The sequence below is a fragment of the Monomorium pharaonis genome, chromosome 6 (genome assembly GCF_013373865.1).
Source record: "Monomorium pharaonis isolate MP-MQ-018 chromosome 6, ASM1337386v2, whole genome shotgun sequence".
Classification (NCBI taxonomy): domain Eukaryota; kingdom Metazoa; phylum Arthropoda; class Insecta; order Hymenoptera; family Formicidae; genus Monomorium; species Monomorium pharaonis.
Window position 1 is genome coordinate 12,251,587 of NC_050472.1, and position 22,796 is coordinate 12,274,382.

Sequence of the window (22,796 nt, forward strand, 5' to 3'; positions counted from 1 at the left end):
TAAAAGAACAATTTCACAAATTTTTAGCAACTTTGTACCATTTTGAACTTCAGTCCGATACATCCTTAAGGTTGGGACTGCTTCAGGGCGAAATTGAGGCACCAGAGCTCCAAACCTGAGAGAGCTGCCATGCCAAGGGAGAGTGCAACAGCGCCCTTTCATTTCGTACAGCTGTTGCACTAGTTAGTGCTTCTGTAGTGCCAAACTTTTTTCCGTGAAGGAATACGATTTTACGCGTCAAATGCATGCACACATTACCTTAAACATTAAATTCAATTATGTTATTTGAAAGTTCTTCAAGTTACGCTAAAATTAAAAATGAACTCTTTGCGTCACAGTGATACCATCAGGGCATCACTGATTCCCCAAGTATTTTCTTGTTTCAATTAATTAAGTATTACAACAAAATTACCTTTTTAACCCATACAACACCGAAAGATTACAAAAACATTGCAGAAACTTTACACTGAAATATTGTAATATCGCATTAGACGTTGCAAAATATTTTTGCAATGTTACTGCAAGCCTGCGGCAACGCTGAAATGTCCGCCTTGAGAAATATTACAATGTAAGACTACTGCAATGTTACGGTGCAATGTATTTGATGTATTGAAACGCGTTGCTATAAATATGTATAACGCTTCAAATTTAATAAATAAACTTTGAAAATATATAAAGACAAAAGAGATAAAAAGAAATTCGTTGCAATTTGTGTAACTTTTTATAATCTTTTTGCATTCAAAATTCGGATAAAAAATTGCGAATTTACGCAATGGCAATGAATTTTTTCTTATTTCTCTTGAATATTTTTATATATTTTCAAAGTTTACCTATTAAAATCTAAATTATATTAAAAGCATAGTAGAAAATTAAAAAATTATTATTACATTTTATAGGAATAAAAACTTACACAATATTTTATTATATAAGTAGCATTATTTTTGTTAAGTAGCATTATTTTAGTTATTGTCAAAAGCAATAATATTAATAAATACATATACAGGGTATCTTGTATAACATATGCAATACTTCATGGAAAGATAGACGGAATCAAGGTGAACATAAAAGTCCACTATAGTTTTTGGATATCTCTAATGATATATATTTTTAGAATGCGATGCATAGTGTAATTTGAATTCATAAAAACAGGGAGGTGATGTGCTACCGGAATCAGCATCACGGTTCTCTCCCCCTTCCCTCTCTCTCTCTCTCTCTCTCTCTCTCTCTCTCTCTCTCTCTCTCTCTCTCTCTCTCTCTCTCTCTCTCTCTCTGTCTTTCTCCTCTGTGTGACTAAACTTGGATGAGAGTATGCAACGAAAATGTTTTCTAATCTGCAAAATTTAGTAAAAGAAAAAGAAAATAAACATCCAATAAATCGAAGCAAAAAAAAAATAAAATGGAGAGATTAAATTTAATACCTCCACATTCAATATGTACATAAAAAATAATGTTAATACAAATAATAACATTAAGAAAAAGAAGAATCTAAAGATTTATATACATTTATATTTGACAAAAAAGCTCAAAGAAATACAGAACTGCGAAGGAGGAAAAGAAAAAAATAGAACTAGAATGTATAATAATACATTCAAGCTTCAAAATCTAAAGTGTTTAACTTTGCAAAAGGAAATAACAAAAAAAAGATGCAAATATGGAGAGAGCAATAATATAAGGATGCATGACTGTTATGAGCGCAAGAACGCTGCATTTATCACTACTCAACAAGATATACAAGCTGTGTGTAAAATTATCTATAATAAACCAAAGATTTGTATTTTTGTATGTGTATAATATTTTTCCAATATAAAGAACCTTTTTTCAACATAAACCGATTATTTAAAAAAATTTATGTAGCATGTGCAATTTATAAAATAAAATTCAAAAAGTAAGAAAGTTATAACATAGAGTGTTTAGTATACATATTACATAATACATAAATAAATTTTTACTTTTCTTTCCGTAGGAAAAAATTATGCAAAAATTATTGCACACAAAATTGCATATTTTTGTCAATAAATTTCTGCAGTTTTTACAGATTTTTGTACAAAGTTTTTGCCTTTAGAATTTTTCTGCAGAATATTTTGTAGAATTTAATGTAATGTTTTTTGAAGTTTGTTGCTTTCAGAAAAAATTACATAAAATTCAAAAATTTTCTGCAGAAAAAATCTGAAGGCAAAAACTCTGTACAAAAATCTGTAAAAACTGCAAAAATTCATGCACAAAAATATACAATTTTTTGTGCAGTAATTTTTGCATAATTTTTTCCTGCGGGTTGTTTCCTTCGGTTATTATTTCTTCAAACATCGTAAAACATAAAAATTTTTAAATTAAAAAATATTATGTTGCATTGATTTGTTTTCTACGTATATTCTTTTTATACTTCTTAAGCGGTTTCCGCACTGGACGTTCGGGGCGTTCAAATGTCCCCACCCTGACTATGCGACATCCTCTCCATTTTCTCATGCTTTAGCCAAGCGTCGAGTCGTAACCCGCCCAATTCGCATTCGACTGACGTCTTGGTTTAAAGAATCACGGGGACAAAACTTTTGACGATGACTTGATTTCTGCCGACTGCTTGAACTGATCCGCGGTTACCAGCAAAACTGCGTGTATCGTGGAGTAAAGCGAGATAAGTGCAAGTGATTTGCTCCAATTCATCGTTGTGCATCAAGAGTTTGTTTAATCTTGGATGAAAAAATACAACGTTAATAAAAAAAAATAAAGTAAAGATCTCTTTAGATCTAGATCTTTCTAGATTAGCAATTGATCACTACTAAGTCACTGTATAGTTGGTCACAATTTTTCGATCCGAACGACTTGCAACTATATCGACTCTCTCAAGATGAAGCGACAACAATCTCAAGAACTACAGAAGCAGCAGCAAACTATAATGCAAGAACAACAGCAATATATCCAGCAACGAACAGAAAGACAAATCACGCGACAACAAATCACCAGTCAGCAGAGAGGTCAGTGTGATTAAAAAATCAAGAAATTATGTTCTTGAACAATAGCCTATCGAATATAAAGAATTCAGGCAAGAAGAACGATTGAAAATTTATTTATGCTCAACATATTTGTTGCATATTAAATTTATAAAATTACACTTTATATTTTAGTGTAATTTCAGATAAAAATTATTTTTAAAAAGTAGTTAACAATGCAACTTTTCACCGCTGGTCTCATCAACATTTATTTTTAATATTTTTAAAGAATAATGAGAGGGGAAAGAGAGAGAAAGAGAAAGAGAAAATAAATTAAATTCAACAATTGAATATATATCTCTTCTGGTAAAATTCCGTCAACAAGTACTCGCATTCTATTTCTGTGCTAGGAACACCGTCCATGAGAGAGCTCTAAAGATAGTTCCACACTCACGACGGTTTACGAAAATTCTTTCACATTCTGTCGGAGAAATATGGCATCGTGATATGAGGAAACGCATATTTAAAATAACCTTTATAAATTTTTTCTATTAACAATTTATTTTAAACGTTTTAATTTAAGCTATTAAACAATTTCTTTATTGTTTAAAAGATAGTTGAAGAAATAATTATTCTAATATCTATCTATCTATCTATCTATCTATCTATCTATCTATATATATATATATAATAAGAAAACTTTAAGTCTAATTGCATAACTTATTTTTAAAATGTTTATTATATACGTTTCATTTAATGTATAGTAAAGTTCCAATACAAGTTAATGCAAATTAATTAGGTACAAAATTTTCAAGTATTAAATTTCCAAAAATCGAGCTAAATTAATAATTCTGTTATTTTTTATAAAGTAAAAGATAAAAAAATGAAAAGTTATATACGTCTAATAACATTTTCTTTTCAATGCTCATTTTTCTATATAGTAATCAATAACAGTACTTTATTTTTTGCAAAAAAATACAATTTCATAAAAAAAAACTTTAATTTTTAAAAATTCTTATAAAAATTTAGAAAGTGACGTATTTATGGATATTAATATTCTATATTCAATATTATATGTCGCAAATAAACTTTTTGATACATAGAATAATAATTAAAATTGAATTTTCGTTATCAAAAATAGTTTCAGTAAAGCGCGTTTGCCAACTGTTTTATACATAAAAAATTAAAAAAATGTGATTGTCAGAAAGTGCTATGGTTGTCAAATAATACAAACTGACAAGTTTATGAATCTTACTTACATTGTGCATTGAAACATATTGGATTGTATTTCAACGTGCATAAAAGTAAAGAACAATAAGGTACAGAAAGCAACTCCGTTACACTGGTAACTAAAGCGTTAAGCACATATCTTTTACGTACGCAAAGAAGAATTAAATATTTACATAAAGAAATTTCATTGAAAGTATTTTCAAATATTATTTTTATATCTTACTGTTATATAAGATAAAATTATTAACTAAATTTTAATTAAAATATATCTATAAATATGTCTATATAAATATTAAAACGTAATGAATGTAATAAATAGGATGTCGAAATAATATATTTTCAGAAATATATTTTATTATGCAAAGTTTTTGTATAAATTTAATAATTGCTTTTTAATATTTATCATAAATGTTGGAAACAAAGAAACGTTTTAGAAATTCAAACAGTTGTTCGTAATATGTATCTTAACACTAATCGAATATTGATCGAAAATAATAATGCTGGAAGAATAGTAAAGACATATTAAAAAAAGCAAGAATAATGAAAGAGGATAAGAAAAATAATGTTTTAAATTAAAAAATTCTGTACGTGGACATACAATATGCAAATCTTACGCAAAACGCATGCAGATATAAGAAAAAGAGAAATATTAGATCCGGTTTTATTTTGGTCAGTGACTGCTTTTGCGTAACGGAAGACGCGATTGGTCCAGGCACGGCGTAGACGCACCGCGTCGCGACTCGTCGCGGCGCGTAGCGTTGAGCAAAGATAGTTGCGCCTAAAATGGCTCATGGTAACGTGATCCCTATCCAAATGCAAAAATACAATCCCGTGCTTGTAGAAGTATGTTACGTCCTTCGTTCTCTTCGCTCGCAAATGAAGTAAACGATGCTTAATTATGATATCACGTATAATAAAAAATTAATATGGTAATTAGATTACATTAATTTTAATTAAAACTCCTTTAATGATCAATGAACTGGCCAATTCATTATTCCTCAATTCACATAGCACAACGTTTCAATCTTAATTTAGGTCCTTTTCAAGTGCAAAATCCGGTAGATTCAAATAAAAGTTTCAGAAAACATTTTACTATTGTCTCCAATGCTCAAATTTGATTGCGATAGTGTACAGACGCGTTATAACATTCTATGTATCTATTTCGTTTTGTCAAAATTATCTATGTCTGATAATTTTGACAAAATGTACAGCGTTAAAAAAATTATCATTTCGTTGTAAGAATGTCTATAACGAGGCAAACACGTAAGTTCTTTGCAGTTCTGTCTTTTATTCCGTATTTGTGAATTTTCTTCTTAAATTTTCGGGAATTTTTCACATTTTATATTATATATTTTATAAAGGAGTGAATTTGCTAGCACGCACTCATAAACTTGCGATATTACCTGAAACTTTTATTTGAATCTTTCGGATTTTGCACTTGAAAAGGACCTAAATTAAGACCCAATTAAAAATAACATCTCTATTATTTATATTAATTTTATTGTTAGTTAACCAATAGAAATAATGAGTTAATTAAATGATATGAATGAAGGAAACTCTATCGATATATGTCAAATACATTTTATATTCAAATATATGAAATACATAAGTATAATGATTCTATGTATACGCGGAGAGAATTTTCTCATAAGATTTATCCTGAAAATCAAAGAACAACAATGTATTTCAAAGAATTTTATTTAATTTTCTCTTTAATTAATATATAGTATACATAGATATATTTGTATATATATGTTTAACACAGTAAAATATATTTTTATTTTTATTAAATTATATAATTAATTTTTTTTAATGATTTTTTAAAGTATAGTGTGAACAGTTTGTGATTCTTTATTTTTTTGTAAATAGAATAAATTCCAAGCGACATAAACATGTAAAATATTGTATTAATATAATTAAAAGATTAGTGAATTAAAAATAATCAATATAATCGTTAAAACAGTACAACTATAGCATCCATCCCCTTAACCTTCTGAAAAAATATTAATGATTAAGCAAAGAAACAATTAAAACTGATTGTGTATAATATCGAATTTAAATAAATTTATACATGTATATTAGTCAATAAATAATATTCAATAACACAGGACCACATAATTTTTTTGGAAGTTTATCCGGACCAGGTATTTCATATGAATTTTAAATTGCTGAAACCAAATTCGAAACATGTTTAACTCCATCATGACAGGTTTTTTATTTATCCGGAAAAAGTAACAAAATCAGGGATGAAACACTAAGTAACAGGTTGTAATCACCTAAAATACTGTTTGTTTACTCATGAATTCATAAACCCACTCTTTGAACCCATAAATCTTAGATCCATGAACTATGAACCTATAAACCTATTAACCTATTAAAATTACTTCATGTTTTATCCTCAATTTTAATGTTTTTTCTCAGATAAATAAAAAATCTGACGTAATGGAGTTAAGAGAGTTCCTCTGCTTAGGCTCGGCACAACAAGTGGCACAGGGGTTCAAGTAAATAAAAATATTCAAATGACCATTTTGTTGCCTTTTTTGCTGTATATGATCTAAAGTTAATAATATAATAATGGTGAATATAAAAAAAATTTCGGCTATAAAGTATTACTTTCATTATTAAAATAATTTTTTTAAAAATTAAGAATAAATATTTTTCACTATTATACCACCCTTAGATAACTAAATACAACAATTTGAAATTCATGTTATATCACTAGCACACATTTACTACACTTACGTGCTGTATTACTTCAATTATTGTAAACTTCTTTTATCTTATCAATTATTTCAAACGAGCAAGTGCATCGTTTCAAAAATTTAACAGTACTTTTCTGAACAGTTAAGATGTATTGTTGTAAAGTTTCACTAACATTTGTTCATTACTTCTATATTTAATACGACAATAAAAACTGAAAAATCCTGAAAATTTATCGATTCCCATAAAAACCCATGTTAATAAAATATTTAATATCTAAATAAGCTAGTTCAGCTTTCTAAAATTTTGACAGTCAATTTATGTCACTAATTTGAACTTCTCTACAAAGTTTCATGAAAATCTGTTTATTTTGATTTAGCAGCGAAACTCCCTTAAACAAGCTTCAGATTCGGTTTCAGCAATCTAACCCATTTCTGTCCAATTGTCCATTTTTGGACACTTGCGTATCTTGGCCACACCTCACGAGAAAGAAATCCCATAAATACATTTCTAGTGGTAAAAAAGGTTGTTCTTTCCATTTCTGACATTAGTTTCAACGCACAACCCCCGGAAAAATTAATAAGGTTCTAATGGAAGTGAAAATAAATCGACTGTTTTCTCAACATTGCAATCGTAATTCTTGTTAACAGAATTTTTTCCAAAATAAGCATCTTCAAAAACTTTGAAAATAAAAACGCAACACTTTTGTTTTTTTCGATACTCCATCCTCATCCCCTAATTTAGTCATGCAAATTCATCTTAAATGGGGGTCGAGAGGGAAATCTGATTCGAAATATAAACTGATCATCGTGTAAAGCACAATAATCATTTCCAGTCTTCAGACTAAAAAGAAATTCTGTCAACAGAAATTACGATTGCAATATTGAGAAACAGTTGATTCACTTTCACTTTCATTAGAGCCGCCGTATTAATTTTTCTGGAGATTGCGTTAAAACTAATGTCAGAAATGGAAAAAGCAACCCTTTTTACCATTAAAAATGTGTTTATGGGATTTCTTTCTCGTGAAGTGTGGCCAAAATATGGAAGTATTCAAAAATGAGCAATTGGGCGGAAATGGGTTAAAATCCATAAGAAATATATCTGGTCTGGTTCGGGTGAACTTCAGAAAAATTTTATGGTCCTTTAATCATTCTCTTATATGTATAAATTAGGTTATTTTAGTGTTAAATCTTATTAATAAAATGCAAACAATTTTTATAAATATTTGTTAAGACTATTATATTTTTAATAATTTTTAAATTAATATCTTTTTATATTATTATACTTAATTTTGTTTTTTTAATAATAAATTAAAGTATTAAACCAATATATGATTAATAGAAAAAATGAAATAAAATTTCTCAGTCAAAATGAATCTTGGTGCTTAATAATTGTCATATTATATATTTTTCAGTTATATAGACTTTGTTCTCTTACACTTTTTATAATCTGTATAATAGAACATATCATTTCTAACTATTGATTATATTCTGAAATTTATTTATTTATTAAAAAAAATTGTATACGATAGTATTTAAATCATTAGCACGTACATCTTTCTTTTCGTATGACTTTGTCGTGCTACCCAATTAAGATAAAGCTAATCGAGAAAACGAACCATTCACGTTTGTTTTCTGTCGCCATTACGCGTAATAACGATGCCACATTTTTTCAAATGACATTTACATTGAAACGCATTATTAAATCATTCATTATTCAGAGTTAATTGCAAAAGTATATGGTAGTTTATAATCTTGGACTTTCTCACTGTGGAGGAAAAATTAAATTAAATTTTAAACAAATTGGATTAATTTTAATGCTGTTTAAGAATATTTGCATTTTAATTATATAAAAATAAATTAACTTTTCTTTTATTTCTGCAGTTCAAGGGGAGGTTGTTATAGAAACAACGCCTACGGTACCAGTGTAAGTGTTATGACATTCACTGTTATAGTACGAGAAATATAACTGTTGTATTTTTAAAATAATCTTGTTAAATTATCGATAGATTTACGGGTAAACCTGGGAATCCCTCACCACCGATTTTTGAGCGAATCTTCAAAAATGCAAGATTTGCTCAGGGCGGTAACGCGATTTTTGAAGGCTGTGTTCGAGGCAATCCAAGACCATCAGTTTCTTGGACACATAAAGGAGTGTCATTGCTAGAATCACGAAAAATTCGAATGTCTTATGATGAAAATTCTGGAATTGTTACACTTCAAATTAATCAGATTGGTCCAGGCGATGAGGGCGAATATACATGTAGTGCAAAGAATCAATATGGTAAGATTGTAAAATTTTTTGCACAAGTGCAGTTTAAAATGCATATTGATATTCTTTATATGTTATAACGTTAGACTAATGTTAAAATAAAATAAAGAGAAGAAATTAGAATAATAATAAGGTCTTCTTGAGGTCTATTCAATTAACAAAATTTATTATCTTAGTAAAAAAATATAACATTTGGATCTGAATTTTGGGTTCTTCTCAAATAACAATTTAAAAAATAAAATCAACTTATTGTAAAAAGATTATAAATCCATGAATTTTGTTCTGGCAATTTCATAGTTTAACATTGAAAAATGAGGATTATAAAATAAAATTTAAAAAAAACTATCACAGATTAATATGTAAACTCACATGGTTTTTATGTCAAAAAGTATAATAATTATAATAATAGTCCAATTAAGTTGAATTAAAATAATAAAAAGATATTGTAAAAACATGTTAATACCATTGAAAAAAATAGTATAAAACTAAAGGAATCTTACTCGTTTAAATGTTTAAGTTTTTAATACAAAAAAGAAATATAAAGTTCACAAATTAATTTGCCATAGACTTCTTTAACTTTATTTCAAAGCCCTTATTTCTCAGTTAAACTATAAAATTAATGGAACAAAACTTATAAACTTACACTGTTTCTGTCAGTACTACTTCCCGATTGTTTTTTTTATTGCTGTTTGAAAAAGATTTAAAAAATTAACACAAAAACATTATATTTTTAACTAAATTAATAAATTCAGTTGGGTCGATCAAAAAAAGACTTCGTTATTTTCATTGTAATTATCACACGTAACTATCATTAGTGATAATAAGATTAAACTTCATACAAAAAGTTATCCCTTTTTTTTTTACTTTTCAGGCGAAGCTATTTGTTCAGTTTACATACAGCCAGAGGGATTTGGTCCTCCAGCGCAACAGCTAACAGATAGTTACAAAAAAGAATTTACGCAAAGCTTTCAGGCGAGCGAACAGAAAATGCAAACTGGAAGTCAAATCTTCCAACAACGTAATTATCAACAAATAACAGACAAACAGAGTTACGTAAATGGTACAACTATAAGCATCGAAGATTTTAAGGTATTACGTTCAGCGCTATTTGTTGCTTTGATAAAAAATCAATATGAGAACACTTAAAATAATACTCTTTATTTTTCAAACATACAGGTTGACACATTTGAGTACAGATTGTTGCGCGAATTGGAGTTCCGTGAATCAATCACTCGCCGTTTTGTGGGTGAATCCGATTTGCAAATTTCTACGACAGTTGACCGCACTCTAGGACCAGTCGCACCTCCACAAATCACTCAGAAACCTAGAAACTCAAAGCTCGTTGAAAGATCGGACGCTATCTTCACTGCAAAGATAACTGGCAATCCAAAACCAAGAGTGAGTTCAAGTTCACTTTGAAATAACTGAAATATCAAGGATAACTTTAAAACACATTTTCATCTCTTTAATTAATTACATTTATTTCTAATAAAGAGAACTCAACAGATAGAAAACACAAATCGTAACCAAAATAAGGCTAAACTTTCGTATCCGACCCCTTTCCGATTTTGATCAAATTTATAGGCATGTAGTATTTCATAAATTTAGTCGAATGACACGAATGTACGGAAATGGCTAGTTTTCAAAATATTTAATTTGTAACAAAATCATGTTTGTTTCATTTATTTTCGTAAATAATGTGAATTTTGAAAAGTACTTCAAATAAAAGTTGTAGACCTCATTGAAACACACATTTATATCCTAATGATTTTTGCCGTATGGACAATAATTTTTTAGAAAAACGACATTAAATGTTTGAAACTTCATAAAACTTATCTAACACAATTTGAGTTTTATTAGTTAATTTTATTTGTTAACGGACGGGGGTTCGGGAGAGGGGCAAAGCCTCTCCCCCGCTCACGTGTTTTCTGTACCATTGGATTTGCGACTTTCCACGCAAAGCAAGAGCCACCCACCTCTCCCCTGCTTATAGAGCGAAACAATGTCTACGCTTGTATTGTACCACATGGGTTTGCGACTTTCCATGTGTAGCGAGGTCCACTCACTGTTTTTATTAACCTCTTCAATATTTTAGGTTTTTAGAATAGTTTGAGTAAACATTAAAATTAACTAATAAAACTCGATGCGTGTTAGAGAAGTTATATAAAGTTTTAAACATTTAACGTCGTTTTTCTAAAAAATTATTGTCTTTATGACAAAAATTAATAGGACATAAAATGTGTATAAAATGTGTAAAATATTTCGATGAGATCTATAACTTTTATCTGAAGTACTTTTTAAAATTCCCATTATTTACGGAAATAAATAGAAAAAACACGATTTCATTAAAAGTTACATATTTTGAAAACTAGCTGTTTCCGTATATTCAATTTTGTGGCATTCGATTACATTTAGTAAATACTACATGCCTATAAAAAATAATTAAGGGTGTTTGAGTACACACGTAAAATATTAGGTATAGTCAATCATTCAACAATAATTATAATTAACAAAAAAAAATTTTAGCATCTATTATAAAATTACAATAGGATTAGTACGATTAATAAGAAAATGCTTATTGTCGACACAACTGGCCAAATCTTTAAACATTTTATGAAACAACATTTTGTTTTGTGGCGGCAAGAAGTTTTATTCCTCGTTCATACAATTAAAATTTCGAAGAGATGGCGTGATAAGGCGCTCAAGCTGATAAATTAAATTCGAATCTTGATGCCGTATTTCTTTCAATAAAATATAAAATAATGTTTTATGTGATTGCAATAAAGGAATTATAAACGTAATACATTTTTTAAATAGTTAATATTAATATATGTCTAAAATTACTTTCATTTAATGACAGAAAAATTATAATAAAAATTATCTTAAAAACAATAAAAGCAAAGATACTTTTGGACGCACGAGCCGAAGACCAGTGCGTTCACCCGCACGAGTGGACAAATTGGGTGCTTTCCATTTAGTGACACAAGTCGATACAAGTATCGTTCTGTCTTTGTTACTCATTGAACATAAAAAAAGATAGAACAATACTTGTGTTACTAAATGGAAAGCACCCACTAATAGCCGAACCGCACGTTGGACATACTATTTTCCATTCTGCGAGGAAAAGCGAAGGAGGTTTGCGGAAAGCAAAGCCTTCCGCAAATGAAAAAAAAGCTTTAATTTTGTAGTAATAAATAATAAGAAAAAATTTTTATATTTAGTTTATCTTTTGTTGTATATATTCAAATATTTTTCTTCTGACTTTTGTGGCAAAAGATTCTTTTTAGTCTCTTCCAGTATGGACTATCTTTGGAGATGTAAGTTCACTGTTATCTTTCTGATATTATGACGGTATTAAAGTTTCTGGTATTCATTTGTTTTTTTTTTTATTGACACTAATTGTACATTGACTTCTTTTACGTTACGCGATCTTAATATGACGTCTTTATATAAATGTAATAATATTATAATATGCTCAATAAACTGGGCAGTATTAAATTGAGCAGTAAATACTTATTTTAAATATTAAAAGTACTGCTGTTAGTATCTTTAATACTCAAAATAAGTAATAATTCTCAAAAATTCAAAATAATTACTGATCAATTTAATTTTTCTCAGTACTACATTTTTATAAGGCCACGATTTAATATCTTTGAATGACACAAATTGACAGCTAAAGACAACGAAAGCTAAAGACAATGAAGCATGAAGTAATTCTACGAGAGTTTACAAGGTGTTTAAAAATGTTTGATATGGCGCTTATATAGAGATAGAATGAACTAATCTAAGTGGAAAAGTCCTATACCATTTTGCAGTTTTCGCAATAGTTAAAAAGCTTTTAATTTAAAAGATTAATTCATTTACTGCTAAAAATGCAAGCACGTGCCGAGATAAGACCAGCGATGCAAGAGCGAAAGCTTTTTGAAGTAGCGTACTGCAAGTGAAGGCGATAGCGAAACAGCATTCACTTTACACCCCGTTGAAAAAATGAGATGGAAATCCAGATGGTTCTCTACATGTATGTGGATTCCCATGGATTTTAGATGGTTTTGTATGAATTCCCGCGCGCTTAGTGACGATGAGCGCGCAGTCTCATTACGCGCTCCCTGATGAAAATGTAAAATTGGAACGTAAGTCGAATATAAAGGAAGAGTAATAAAAGCGTTAACAAACATTCTACGAAGCGTAAATTGAAACAATGAAATGTAAAAGAAGTGTTAACGCTCCTTTTACATTTCATTGTTTCAATTTACGCTTCGTAGAAGGTTTGTTAACGCTTCTATTACTCTCCCTTTACATTTGACTTACGCTCTTACTCTCCCTTTACATTCAACTTACGCTCCGATTTTACATTTTCACCAGGGCTTGCATTAGGACGCTTCGATTATCTTTATAAATTAATAACTTATTAACTATTGTAAAAACCGTGAAATGATAGAAAAAATTTTCCGTTTAGTCCGTTCTACCTCTATGCAAGTGCTGTGTCAACTGTTTAAACATTTTGTATATCTAACGTTATCGTATGCGTGCCACGAGATAGCGCGCATGCGAGTGTAATAACAAAGGCAAGTGTGCAAGAAAGAAAGTAAGCGTATGGAAAAGTATTATTGCACAGTTTACATCATCTATTAGCAGGACAAAAACGGTGAAATAATAAATTATTTGTGTGAAAAAACTATAAACATTTAGTGAAATTTATTATTATTATGCAAATTAATAATAAACTGTATGTTTTGATTTACTTTGACTAATCTTCCTTAGCAGTAATCTTACATATATATAAAATAAATTAAAATATTACAAATGAATAAATTAAAGAAACAAAAAAGTTCAGTCATAAAACAATTACATTACATTTTAACATGTCAACGAATTACAAAAAGATTTGGTGATTATAGTCAAATAGTATAAAAATTGATCGGTAAAAATAGTTGTAGAGTACATAACTGATTCTTGTTTTCACACAAGAATAGTTTGACGTGCTTGACGTGTGTCTCGATCGATTCGCAATGTTCAAGAATTAAATTGAATTTCTTGTTTCAAACTATTATTTTACAATGCTACTTAACAAAACGGTTGAATTGAATAATTATTGTTGAATGATCATCTATATTTAATATATTTTATATAAGTATTCAAAAGGTATTACAAACTATTAAGTTCGGTCGCATTTCTCATCTGACGAGTTCTTTTTATAAGTATTTTTATGTTACATATTTATTACATCATACAAAATATTTATTTTTTATTAATTTAACATACACAAATTGTATTGTATCTCATTGTAGTTAACATGGTTTAAAAACGGCCAGAGAATTCGAGATTCTCAACGTGTGGAGACAAGTTATTCGAATCAGCAGGCTACTTTACGAATTCGAGCCGCTCTTCCGGAAGATAGTGGACATTATACATTATTAGCTGAGAATCCTCAAGGTTGTACTGTTAGTTCCGCTTATTTGGCCATTGAATCCAGTGATCAAGTACATCATGTGCCGTATCAAGAGCATCAAAGAGAATTTATTAAAACTCAACAAGTAGAATCAACCATTGAATCTGTTGACTCTAGCAAGGTTCTACCACCAAATTTTGTTCGTACTATCACAGATAAGGAGACTACCGAAGGCAAAATGACGCGGTATGTTTCGACCGTTTTAATTTTTAACGTCTTTCTCTAAGTTTTCTTTCGCTCTTAAATATTATTTTCGATAAGAAGTATTTTTAATATTAAGATAAGATATTAACAAATAAAATATTTTAGATTTGATTGTCGTGTAACTGGTCGTCCATATCCCGAAGTTATTTGGTACATAAACGGTCAACAAGTCGTTAATGACATGACTCATAAAATACTTGTAAATGAATCTGGTAACAATTCATTGATGATCACAAATGTGAATCGCGCCGACGCTGGCGTAGTAACATGCGTTGCTCAGAATAAAGCTGGCGAGACTTCTTGTCAATGTAACTTAAATGTTATTGAAAAGGAACAAGTAGTTGCGCCAAAATTTGTCGAACGTTTTGCTACGACTAGCGTAAAGGAAGGAGAACCCGTGATCTTTATGGCACGCGCAGTCGGAACGCCTGTTCCACATATTACGTGGCAAAAGGTATCGTAATTTCTTCGAATTTTATTTGTTACATAATCACGATCATTTTACTCTGACACCGTAAATTTTTGCAGGATGGAGTACCGATAATGCCTAGTCCTGAAATACGTATATCAAGCAATGGTAGCGGAGCTTCAACTTTGGATATTCCGTATGCCAAATTTTCAGATGCAGCCTGGTACCAGTGTACAGCTCAAAATATAGCCGGTTCCACCGCAACTCGTGCGCGACTCTTTGTTGAAACGCCAAAAGGAACGACCCCGGAACCAAGACGCCTGAAATTACCCCGACCAACGAAAGTCATCGAACCAGAGTAAGAAACACTTCGAGTGTTCACTGAATTAACAAATTAACATTGATCTTTTCGTATTGCATTTTACTTTACATCCTCACGTTACATAGAATACCTTACATAGAAACATAAACTCAAAGCTTTATATACATATGGGGCGTTCTTTGTAAAATCAGTCCCCCCCTTGCACATTTTATTTCTTAAGATAAATAAATAGTGCTGAAAATTTTTGTTGATCCTTCTACTTTTGAATGCCGTTTAGCAAATTCGGAAATGCAAAATGGCGGACCCAAAATGGCTGCCAAAACAATAAAGAAGGGAATTATTTATAATATAAAATAACATTTGCCCATTATTGCCCTGAAAAGGGCCGATTCAGATGTGTCCTGATTTTAGGCAGTGTTAACCTTAACTTAAGAGAGTTCCGCTGCTAAATTAAAATAAATAGATTTTTATAAAACTTTGTAGAAAAGTTCAAATTTGTGATATAAATTGTCTAATATTGTCAAAATTTCAGTCAGAAAGCTGAACTAGTTAATTATTTAGATGTTAAATATTTTATTAACATGAGCTCTTATAGGAATCGAAAAATCTTTAGGATTTTTCAGTTCTTATTGTCGTATTAAACTTAAAAGTAATGAACAGATGTTAATGAAATTTTATAACAATACATCTTAACTGTTCAGAAAAGTGCTGTTAAATTTTTGAAACAATGCACTTGCTCGTTTGAGTGAAATAATTAATAAGATAAAAAAGTTTACAATAATTGCAGGAATACAGCACATAAGTGTGGTCAATGTGTGTTAGTGATGTAACATAAATTTTAAATTGTTGTATTTAGTTATCTAAGGTAGTATAATAGTGAAGAATGTTTATTCTCAATTTAAAAAAAAATTATTTTAGTAATAAAGGTAGTACTTTATAGCTGAATTTTTTTCCTATATTCACCATTATTAACTTTAGAGCATATATAGCAAAAAAAAAGAAGGCAACAAAATGGTCATTTAAATATTTTTCTTTTCTACTTGAACCCCTGTGCCCTTTATTGTGCCGGGCAGAGGAACTCCCTTAAAATACACGCCTGAGGCATTCATGCGCGAGTGGCGCCTCGGCCTTCGAGCCTAGAGCCGTAGTGGGGGAATGGTAGGCGTTGCTTCTGAAATTAGCTCGGAAAGGACAACTAACTTCGAGCACTGGTCTAATCCTAACAAAAATTTTGTTTTCACGACTATTGTTTGATTGATTTTTGTTCGGACGCTTACAAATAGTCGTTCTCTGTCGTTCTTACGACTATCGTATTTTTTTATTTCATTGATTTAGCAACATTTTTTTCTATTTGAAATCATTTTTAATACCTGTTATTTTCTGGTCAAATTAAAATTGTCTAATACATATCATTCAAACAGATGCTTTAACCCGTTCAAAAAACCGGGTGAACAAGGTCACGCAGGTAAATATCTGCGAAAAGTATCTAAGTTTGTATTAGAACAATTTCCTGGTTTATCTAAAAACTTCAAAATTTGCTCTCAGTGTGTAAAAAAGTATCGCTCTAATAAAGAAAGCAGTGATGATCTTTTAGATGAATCAAATGATGTCGTCTCACCGACCTGTGACTTGGTTGACGTGATTTATCATGTTTCTGCGTAAGATAAAATTCTGTGATTTTTAAGACACACTATGCGTTAATTATAATTTATATATTGTTCGTAATATCAATTTAAGAATTTTAACATAACATGTTTTTTCTTCACTGGTCTGAAATTTTATAAACTGTTATGTCGTAATTAACATCTTATGTACACCTGAAGAGGACCAAAATCAATGGTTGAAACGTTGTGTTATTAATAAACGGATTGCCAGACAGTCGATTGAATAAATTTACCAATTTATTTTTTACACCACTGGCAACAAAAAGTATCATTTTATTTCAAATGATTCTATTTAATATATTGAATATTCTCAAAATTCATTAGAAATAGATGTAGATAGTGATGATACCTTTTGCAAAACTGAAGATAAAAACCGTTCATCCAGAGAAATTGAATTAGAAGAAATGCTTGACGGACTTAAACAAAAATTTTCAACCTTAAAATACATCGATTCTTTGCGGCTCAAAATTTTAACTATAGCTCCCTCGTGTTGGAATGTTAAAAAAATAACGAAAGATTTTGGTGCGACACAATATTTGGCGATTAAAGCTAAGAAACTGAAATTTGAATATGGCGTGTTAGCTGATACTATTTAAAAAAAAAAAGAAACCGATTGCCACAAGAAACTGTTGATCAAGTGATAGATTTTTACAATAATGACGAAAACAGCAGAATAATGCCCGGAAGAAAAGACGTCATTTCTGTAACTATTAATGATAAACGAAAACTCCAGTTCAAAAACGTTTATTACTATTGAATCTAAGGGAACTTTATTTCTTATTTAAGGAAAGTTATCTAAATTATAATATAAGTTTTAATGTCTTTGCTAAGCTTCGACCAAAATATTGTATACTACCTGGAGCTTCTGGTACACACTCTATATGTACGCACTATCCACCAAAATGTCAAGTTAATGTTAGATTCAATCAATATTAAAAAACAGAAAATACAAATATACCACTTGCTGATTACAAAGACTGTTTAAACGAAATTGTTTGTAAATATCCTAGATCTGATTGCTGTTTTAATAATTATGACAAGTGCCCAGGTACTGAAGAAATTTTACAAAATTTACGTAAATTATTGGATGAATTTTTGACTTCACATGTGCAGTTCTCGATATGGACAGGAACCGATCAATCAACACTCCTAACACAAATAGTAAAAGTAGATGATTTTATAACGGAACTTGGTAATAAACTATAGATTCTCAAACTTCATTCATTTATTGCTAAACAACAATCACTGTTTATAACAGAAAAAAAGCAAAATCTTTGTGAAGATAAAGTAATAGTTATGTTTGATTTTTCTGAAAACTATTCTTATGTTGTTCAAGAAGCTTTACAAGCTTTTCATTTTAATAACGACCAATGTATTTTTCGTAATTTCTTATTTTAAAGAACATGGCAAATTAATGCACAAAAGTTATGTTTTTTTGACAGAAAGACTGAAACATGATACTGCTGCCGTTTATAGTATATACAAACTATGCTGATTGCAGAGCTTGAAGAACATGAAAAATCTGAAGAAAATAATATATGTAACAGACGGAGCTAAACAGCACTTTAAAAATAGGTTTCAGATTGCTAATTTAATTCATCACAAAGAGGATTTTAATATTGAAGCTGAATGACATTATACTGCAACCGCTCACGGCAAAAGTGCTTACAATGGTATTGGTGAAACATTTAAAAGAGAGGCATATAGAGTGAGTTTCACTGCTAAGCCACAGGACGCAATATTACCCTTACGGAAAAAACACTAAAAATAATACTTTAAAAAATACTCAATTTGAGTATAATTTGGGACAAGGGGTAAACACTCAATTCAGTGTAAACACTCAACTTGAGTGTTCGCTCTTTAATTTACTTTTAATTAGCCCAATCAGCAAAACAATATTTAAAAAATGTTTTCAATAATATTTAAAAAAACATTTTAAAAAACATTTCTAAAAACGTTAAAAATAATAAGATAAGTTCCCTTTTTTTTTATTAAAAAAACGTTTTCTTAAATGTTTGGACAATATTCTTTTAACATTTAATAAATCTTTGTTTTAAAATTTAAGAAAATGTTTTTTTGACATTAAGTAAATGATTTTTTAAATATTTACTAAACATATTTACAACAAAAGCAAAAAATTGATTGCATTATTAAATAATTTTGATAAATTCAACGTAACCTCATCAATCTGATAAATTTCTACGATAATTTTGTAAAGGGGAGAAGACTATATATGTTTCAGCCAAGCCACAGTACCTGTTAGAACATATTTAATTTTTACGCTTGAAAAAAACGGTCACCCATCCAAATGTCAACCACTCCCGACGTTGCTCGACTTTGAAGATTGTACGCATCCTAATGCTTCATGATGATCCATAAATACTTTATGTTAATGCATACATATTTGTTATACATTATTTCAATAGATGTTGTCAGAAGGATGATTAACTTATATTTTTATAAATAAATATAAAATATTACATTTTTTTACTAATTTTCACATATGCAAAATAGTATGTAAAATATGAAAAAATTTATTTTTGCTCTGTTCGTAAAAAAATAAAAAATAAATGTTATTTCTTATAATTTTTGAGTATTGTTAATATGCCATATTGTTTCAATAAGTGCAATGTTGTCTTAATCTCCATTTTCTTTATGTTCCGATGTTTCAATCTGTGCCTCAGAGGTTTTATTTATACGCTTTGTAACTCTTTCATTACATAGATTCACTTCCCTTTTTACACTTGATTTACGCTACATAATTAGTGAAGCTTCTCAACTATAATTTAAATTTTTTTTTTAATATTATTCTAAACAACTTTTTAAATGCAAAATAACTATTACATAAACATTAAATAAATGTTACGTAAATATTATTTTAAACAATTTATTAAAATATTAATTAATAATAAATAAACATTAATTAAATATTATATAAATATTTGTCCTAAATTATTATAATTATTGTAACTTAAATATTAAATCAATATTGGATAAATAAATATAAAATATTATTTTAAATTAAATATTTCTTTAAAGATAAAGTAAATATAAAACATAAACATTAAATAAATGTTATATAAATATTATTTTAAACGATTTATTAAATTGTTATATTAATATTAAATAAATATAAATTAAACATTATATAAATATTTGTCCTAAATTATTATTTCAAATAATTAATTATTGTAACATAAATATTATATTAATATTAAAGAAATATTTTTTAAGTATTACTTTAAATATTATTTTAAAAGATCAAATAAATATTACATAAACATTAAATAAATAATGTTACGTAAATATTATTTTAAACGATTTATTAAAATGTAAAGTCAATATATTAAATAAATATTAATTAAATATTATATAAATATTTATCCTAAATTATTATTTTAAATAATTAATGATTAAAATATAAATATTAAATTAATATTAAATTAATATTTTTTTAAGTTCTATTTCAGATATTTTCTTAAATATAATATAAATCTTAAATAAACATTAAATAAATATTGCGTAAATAATTTTCTTAAACTAGTATTTTTAATAAAAAATACAAAATTAATTATTTTTAAATATTAAATGAACGTTAAATAAACATTTTATAAATATTTTTTCTAAATCGTTATTTAAAATAAATAATTTATATAAAATAAATATTAAATAAATATTAAATAAACATTATTTGTACAATAAACATTAATAATGTAAAAATAATTAAAAATAAATATCTGAAAAACATTAAAAAAATATTGCTTGCTGATTGGAAGAGAGTTATTACTCTCAACTTAAATGTTCGCCATCTAATTGAGTGTTAATTTCAATGTTAATCCTAAATTTAAGAATAACACTGAAATTAACACTCAATTAGATGGCAAACATCCAAGTTGAAAGTAATACTCAAATTAATACTCAAAGCCAGCTGAACACTCTATAGTTGAATGTTTATTTTAGATATTCGTTTTATGTCCATTTCTACCAATGCAGATTAATTTTAATCTCGGTTGAACTTGCTTTTCTTGTTTTTGTTTTTATTTAACATTTTCTAATCCAATGTTTGAGAGTGCACACTCAATATTAAGTGTATACCTTCAACCGATAGATGTTGAGTGTACATCCCCAACGTTTCAGTGTTCACACTTTATGTTGGAAGTATAAACTCATTTATTGAGTGTCATATCCAAATGTTGAGAGTATACATTCAAATATTCAGTATTTAAATCCAAACTTTGATATGAACACTCAATCATTGGGTGTATACACTCAATGTTCGAGTATAAATACTCAATCTTTAGTGTAAATACTTAAGATTTGAGGGTATACACCTAAATTTGGGAGTAAACTCCCAAAATCGAGTATTAACACTCAATTTTGAGTGTAAACTCTTAAAATTAGAGTGTTTTTTCCGTAAGGGTAACATCACAAACTCTTTATAAATGGGCAAAAAATCATTTAAAAAAAATTAATGTTTTTTATTTTAACAAAAATTACCATGAAAAAATTAGAAGAAAACTTAATAAAAGATTTGAGACTGCTCAGCCAGTATCACAGATTTTAAAAAATCACGGATTTGTGATTGATTGTGGTAAGGTACTTATAAAAAGGTACTCTAATGATGAAAATAAAGTAGAATGGTGGCCATATTAATACAAGTAATAAATATATACGTTACGTAACCTCAGATCAGAGTTGTTAAAAACAAAATATTTTTTCATTTTATAGAATATGAAATACCACATCTTATAGGCTACAGATTAGAAAAATTATGCTACTTTTAACCCTTAAAATACACTTCCTGTATAAGACATAGGTATAACACACTGGGTCAAAATAACTCAAAGCCACTTTCAATGGTTACTGCGACGAACAAATAATATACTTTGAACTAAAAATTAGGTATATTTTTTGAACATTCAAAATTAAGATTAATCCAATTATTTCAAAATAGATATCAATGAATTTTAATTTTAATTTCAATTTTATGAATTTTTTGGGGGGTTATTTTAACCCAGAGTGTATTTTAAGGGTTAACAACATTGCCTAAAATCAGGACACCTAAATCAGCCCTTTTCAGGGTCCAATAATGTGCAAATGTTATTTTATATTATAAATAATAGCTTCTTTTTTTGTTTTGGTCGCCATTTTAGATCCGCCATTTTGCATTTCCAAATTTGCCAAACGGCATTCAAAAGTAGAAGGATCAACGAAAATTTTCAGCACTTTATCATTTATTTATCTCAAGAAATAACATGTGCAGAGGGGGAGGGCCGATTTTACAAAAAACGCTCCATATATTATTCATAAAATTAATTTTTATTCTAATAAAAAGTTTATACGATAAACTGAATAATAAATATTTGCAGACCAACGCCTGGCCCCGAAGTGATTTATTTGAGACATGTGGAACGCGCAAAACCTTATTTGCCGCCCCCTGAAGAAGACAAAATTTATTCCCCGCCATGTTTTATTATACCCCTAAAGGATGTTCATCAGATCGAAGGTGGACGAATTCACTTTGAGGCCAGAATCGAACCGGTGGGCGATCCTACTATGAGGGTGGAATGGTATGTCAACGGTAGAACACTCGACGCAAGTGAGTAATAAAAACTTTTAATCT

General features: G+C 28.7%; 1 protein-coding gene across 12 annotated transcripts in view; it reads left to right on the forward strand.

The window, feature by feature from the left end:
• Nucleotides 1-2,473: 2,473 nt before the first annotated feature.
• The window catches only part of LOC105839056 (titin), a 221,105-nt gene continuing 200,782 nt past the window's right edge, over nucleotides 2,474-22,796 (forward strand). For 9 of the 12 annotated variants that reach the window (XM_036288723.1, XM_036288725.1, XM_036288724.1 and 6 more), the window contains exons 1-9: nucleotides 2,843-2,969; nucleotides 8,738-8,780; nucleotides 8,863-9,137; nucleotides 9,997-10,214; nucleotides 10,302-10,523; nucleotides 14,414-14,760; nucleotides 14,884-15,232; nucleotides 15,307-15,545; nucleotides 22,543-22,772. In XM_036288723.1, coding sequence (XP_036144616.1) covers nucleotides 2,843-2,969; nucleotides 8,738-8,780; nucleotides 8,863-9,137; nucleotides 9,997-10,214; nucleotides 10,302-10,523; nucleotides 14,414-14,760; nucleotides 14,884-15,232; nucleotides 15,307-15,545; nucleotides 22,543-22,772 — 2,050 coding nt within the window. Of the gene's footprint in view, nucleotides 2,970-8,737; nucleotides 8,781-8,862; nucleotides 9,138-9,996; nucleotides 10,215-10,301; nucleotides 10,524-14,413; nucleotides 14,761-14,883; nucleotides 15,233-15,306; nucleotides 15,546-22,542; nucleotides 22,773-22,796 lie in introns of all 12 variants that reach the window. The other 3 variants (XM_036288720.1, XM_036288732.1, XM_036288726.1) reach the window with 1 other exon arrangement.